Source organism: Lygodium microphyllum, chromosome 4, assembly GCF_053477565.2.
Source record: "Lygodium microphyllum isolate KBCC chromosome 4, Lygodium_microphyllum_v1.1.10, whole genome shotgun sequence".
In the NCBI taxonomy this organism is placed as follows: domain Eukaryota; kingdom Viridiplantae; phylum Streptophyta; class Polypodiopsida; order Schizaeales; family Lygodiaceae; genus Lygodium; species Lygodium microphyllum.
The window spans coordinates 73131086-73136960 of record NC_141138.1 but is presented as its reverse complement, the minus strand read 5'-3'; the positions used below and the strand labels follow the sequence as shown (position 1 = coordinate 73136960).

The 5875-nt window shown below is 36.0% G+C and overlaps 1 protein-coding gene across 1 annotated transcript; it reads left to right on the top strand.

Annotated features, from left to right (window-relative positions):
- The first annotated feature begins 4704 nt into the window (after window positions 1–4704).
- LOC148037174 (pentatricopeptide repeat-containing protein At4g25270, chloroplastic-like) lies at window positions 4705–5133 on the top strand. Its single transcript, XM_087677077.1, has one exon. The coding sequence runs from the start codon at window positions 4705–4707 to the stop codon at window positions 5131–5133; it is 429 nt and encodes a 142-aa protein (XP_087533203.1).
- The last annotated feature ends 742 nt before the right edge of the window (window positions 5134–5875 follow it).

The following is a 5875-nucleotide window of genomic DNA, read 5'->3' as shown; positions in this document are numbered from 1 at the left end:
ACTATCTTGGAGCAATGGAGGATGAAGAACTTGAGGAAATGCCTAACTTTACGGAAGATGAGGATCACATTACTATTCCTTCGGATACTTTACCAGGTATGCCAACTCCACATTCTTTGTTGACAATGAAATGTTTAGTGCATGGAAAAGAAAATATTATTTTCCATGATGATGGTAGTACACATGATTTTATTTCTGCAAAGTTAGTGAAAGAATTGAAATTACAAACTATTCCTATGTATTATCGCATTAAAGCAGCATTCTTAGGCAGAAGGTATAATGGAACACAAGAGGTGGATGATTTAGAAATTCAAATTGGAGAATATACTGAAAGAAGGAATTTTCTAGTTGTACCATTACAGTCCAGTGATATTATCTTAGGTATGCCTTGGCATCATCAACATAATCTTGATATAGATTAACATTCATTTTCAAGGAAAACACATTACGTTGGATGGTAGCATCTAAAGCTTTTCCATTGCTTACTCATACTCAAGCTAAACGTGCATTACGTAAAAGTAGTAAATCATATCTAATTTGGGTGAATGAACTGCAAGCTAAAGAAAAACATATGCATCCTAGGCATAAAGAATTCCTTGCACAATTTAAAGATTGCTGAAGATCTACCACCTGGATTACCTCCTTCACGTCCTGAAGACCACAAAATAGATTTAATTCCTGGTACACAACCATCTTGTAAAGCACCATATAGGCATAACCAGATAGAGCAAAAAGAAATTCAAAATCAAATTGAGGAATTATTAAATAGAGAATTGATTAGGCCTAGTAGTTCTCCATTTGGTGCACCTGTTTTGTTGGTAAAGAAGAATAATAATACTTAGCGTATGTGCATTGATTATCGTGCCCTAAATAAGATTACTATAAAGAATAGATATCCAGTTCCTAGGGTCGATGATCTTATGGATAAACTACAAGGTTCTATCATATTTAGTAAAATAGATCTTAAATCTGGTTATCATCAGATGAGATTAGATAAATCTGACATATTCAAGACTACATTTTGAACACAATTTGGTCATTATGAATTTTTAGTAATGCCTTTTGGATTGACTAATACACCTGCTACATTTAGTAGAATGATGAATCGCATATTTTTGAAATATCAGCATTGTGTTATAGTATTCTTTGATGATATCTTGGTATTCAGTAAAAATGAGAAAGAGCATTATGAACATCTGCCTTTGGTTTTCAAGTTGTTGAAAGATAATCAATTGTATGCTAATCCGGAAAAGAGTGAGTTCTTTCAAACAGAAATTGAATATTTAGGTCATATTGTGTCATCAGAAGGTATTAAGGTTGACCCTAAGAAGATAGAAGCAATATTGAACTGGCCAATACCTAAAAATGTGCATGAGTTACGTTCTTTTCTAGGTCTTGCTAGTTTTTACAGGAAATTTGTGCGAATTTTTCATTACTTGCTTTGCCTTTGACTAAACTTTTAAAGAAAGGTATTGTTTATCATTGGTCTGATAATCAACAGAAATCTTTTGATTTATTGAAACATGCATTAACCCATGCTCCTGTATTACAACTACCTGATTTTAATAGACCATTCTTTTTAGTAGTTACTGATGCTAGCGGATCTGGAATAGGAGCTGTACTTATACAAGATAATCATCCCATAGCCTATTCTAGTTGTAAACTGAAACCCTCCGAACTTAAATATTCCACATATGATAAAGAATTATTAGCTGTTGTACAAGCTTTAAGAAAATGGAAACATTACTTAATGGGTTCTGAGTTTATGATTAAGACTGATCAACAAAGTATTAGACATTTACTTAGTCAACCCCAAATATCTGACCGACATATCAAATGGGCAGCTTTTATTCAGAGTTTTCATCCCCTTATCCAATATCAACTAGGTAAAGAAAATGTAGTGGCCGATGCATTAAGTAGAAGACCGACCATTCATAATATCTCTGTTATATCATTTGATTCTTTAACCCCTATGAAAGATACTTATCATCAGGACATTACTTTTCATGCTGATTGGAATAAATTAGTTGGAAATAACTAGATTCCTATTGATTCACTGTCTTATAATGATGGATTCATGTTTTATGAAAAGAGATTATGTGTTCCAGTTCCATTTAGATCTTTTGTTTTGAATGAGATTCATTGTCCTCCATATCAAGGTCACAGAGGTATTATATCTGCTTTACATACATTGAGACTGAAGATTTTTATTGGCCACATATGGACACTGATGTATCTAACTTTGTTTCTGAATGTTTGATTTGTCAAAGAGTTAAGAGACATCATGGTAAACGGTATGGATTACTTATGCCTTTATCTATTCCATCAAGACCATGGGAACAGATTTCTATGGATTTTATACTGGTTTACCTAATACTAAAGCTAACCATGATATGATTTGGACTGTAGTAGATAGGTTTAGTAAACAAGCATATTTCATTCCATGTAAGAAAACTTTAACAGTATCTCAGGCAGCACAATTGTTTTTGAAAACAGTTTTCACTAATCATGGATTACCAAAAGTTATTATTTCTGATCGAGATTCTAGATTTTGTAACAACTTTTGGATTAATTTGTTTGCTAACCTAGGAACAAAGATTGATTTCTCATCTGCATTTCATCCTGAAACTAATGGACAAACAGAAGTCACTAACAGTACTATTTTAGATCTTTTACATGCTTACACTATTTCTAAACCAGAGACATGGGACACACATTTGCATTTACTGCAGTTTGCATATAACAATACACCACACACATCTACAAAGAAAGCACCGTTTGAAGTGATTTATGGCTATAGATTGTCTACACCTGTTGCATCTTTATCAAATAGAATTCAGAGTGCTGATGATATTGCTAATATGCACGCTACTATTTTTGATGAGGTTAAAGACATGATTGCCAAAGCCTAGCAATCGTATACAAAACAAGCCAATAAGAAAAGACAGGCCATGAATTTCAAAGTTGATAACTATATTTGGTTGAGAATAGAAAAACGTAGATTACAAAGTATAGATAAACACCCAGTTGTGAAATTAGCACCTAGATTCTATGGACCATTTAAGATCATTCATAAAATCAATGACAATGCATTCAAGTTAGAACTACCACCTCACTGGAAAATTCACAACACATTTCACATTAGCTTATTACGACCCTTTAGAGGCCAATTACCTATACACCCTATTTATGAAAACCCACCTTTGTTAGATGAAGAGACTGAAACACTTGAACCTGAAGCTATCATAGATACTGATTTCACGACCACTAGAACTGGACATAAATATTCTAGATATTTGGTCAAGTTTAAAAAACATATTGTTGAGGAAGCCCAATGGATGCACGCTAGAGACTTAAATGCTTTCCCCACTCTGTTAGCTCCACATTGAGCTAATAGCAATTAAGGACAATTGCTATCCCACCCCGGGGGTATGATGTCGGAGGCATATTTCACGGTGGATTCCGTGCCACGGTGGATTCCGTGAGGTTTTACAGTGGATTCTGTAAACTTTGTTGACCGAGGCTCATACAAAAAGTGGATTCTTTGTGAGAGAAGTTGATGGGGACGCCTATCCTTTTCGGGCGTTTCATTAATTTAGTGTGTACATGGGTGATTCCATAGCGGGTGATTCCGCAAAATACATATTAAATTAATAAACGTTTATGAGTTTAGAGTGCGCACTCGTGATAGATTAAGGTTAGGATTGATTTCTAACTAGTTGATTTATTTATGTAGCTGAAGACTGCTACGTATTCACTTTTATGGGTTTAATTGTATTATTTTACTAACGATTGTGAATGCTTCAATTGATGTGTAGAGATAGCAGTAGTGGAGCGGAGGAAAGCATTGGAGGATAGTGTGTATTCGAGTTATCACTTATATTTTGATGGGTGCATACCTTAGGCATGGCGCCTATATTTTGTCGCATCTATTTATTGAGGCGTTGGATATTTATTTATTATTTTGTATGCGCATGGGCGCACGATTATGATGTTTCTATTTGGACATTGTATTGGGTATGCCCGACTCTTTGGGCGCCCGTCCATTAGCTTTATTTCTATTTTATGCTAAAGAAAACTCAAAAGCCAAAAGCGTGCTATTTTGTAATTTGGGCTATTATTTTGAGCTTGAAGATGATTAATACATAAAATACATGCTTTGTGGAGCGCTCACACAAGGCATGGGGGGAGATTGCACCCAATTGGTCTCTTATTCATGTCGTGCATGCTTTCTACCTTGAGTTTTGTGCAAAAGGTAGAGTTCTTTTGCTCTTGGGGACCTTTCGGCATTCACTACGTGAGCATACAGCATCCGATCTGCGCACCAGTATCAACAATAATAATGATAGGCTTTCCATGTGAATAGTTAGCCTTTCTCAATGTAGGAGCAGATTTTAAGAGTTGGTTCAATTTCTTCATTGCTTTTTTATGCTTCCTTTCCCAATGAAATCTTTGACCTTTCCTCAGAAGCTGATATAGAGCATCAGCTACATGTGCAAAGTGAGGAATCTATATCAAATAGAATACACATGCTCCTAAAAATCTATGTACCTCTGATACATTCATGCATACATCTTGCATTCTAGACAAACTTTTGTCCAAAAAGATTTAAATGCACCTCTTCTAGATGCGTCAAAATCATCTCACAATCCACAATATGGTCTGCAACAAACTATCTGTACCCATGCACATGGCCAACAAGAGATGGCCTTGCAGATGTACAGACAAATGCAGGAGGAAGAAACGAGTCCAAATCAACACACATTTGTAGTTTCTCTTCTTTCATGTGGTGCCCTCTTAACAGATGAGGATGCAATCTTCAAGGAGGGCAAAGTGAACAATTCAATGCCTTTGGAAATAGGACAAGCGCTACATGCTGATGCTTGCAGGAAGGGTCTAGCTTTGGATAGATATGTTGGTAGCACCCTTGTGAGCATGTACGTCAAGTGTGGTAGTGTGGAGAAAGCAAAGAAGACATTTGATGCTTTGTCAGACCGCAACATTGTGTCATGGAATTCAATGCTCTCAGCATATCTCAACCAGGATAACAGAGAGAAAGCCTTAAAGTTGTACAGAGAAATGCAGCTAGAAGCTATGGTTTTGGATCATATTGCAGTGATGGGTGTTCTATAAGTGAGCAGTGAAGAAGGTAGTATAGATGTTTGTATACAGCTTCACTTCAATGTGGTCTCTGCTGATTTGGACTCCAATCGAGGAACTGACACAACATCGCCAAGAGGACAGGTTTCCAATTCTCTGATACCTAACAATGGACTACTAGAAAATGCAGATTGAGAGTAGATCAAGAGCATTATCTCTAGATCTAAATTTAGCAGGGTAGCACACTAATAGATATCTACAAGTAGCAAGAGAGCAGAAGAGGAATCAAGTGTGGCTCTAAACAATGGTACGATAGCAACAGTCCCAACTTGGTTTATCTTCTGAATAGGACTTGCTATGCGGTGATTATCTATTTGTTCTCTAAATTGCAGTTGGAAGAGAATATGTATTCCATGGCTGAAAAATAGTCAGCAAACAACCTGCAAAGTGTTTCTCTCTGAAATAGCAAGAGTTTAGTCTTCAGCATACAGATTATCTCGGTGCTTCTTATACAATACTGATCAATGGACAACTTGTAGAGTATCTATTTCTGAAATAGCAAGAAGGGACGTGAAGGACTTCAGTTTTTGAGCAGCCAGTTTATAAATCAATTTTGTTTCTTTTATGAAGCTGAAGCTGTTGATGTTGAACAGGGTTGTAATCAAACGGGTGAAGTGCAGTTATTATTGCATACATCCAGGTCTATTTGCCTCATTCAAGAGACCAGAAGGCTTGAGCAAGTTGATTATAGAGCCATTATCCGAAATTGAGGTGA

What these genes read in the sequence shown, in the direction of transcription:
- LOC148037174 (XM_087677077.1), top strand. Translation starts at nt 4,705, where the DNA reads ATGGCCTTGCAGATGTACAGACAAATGCAGGAGGAAGAAACGAGTCCA.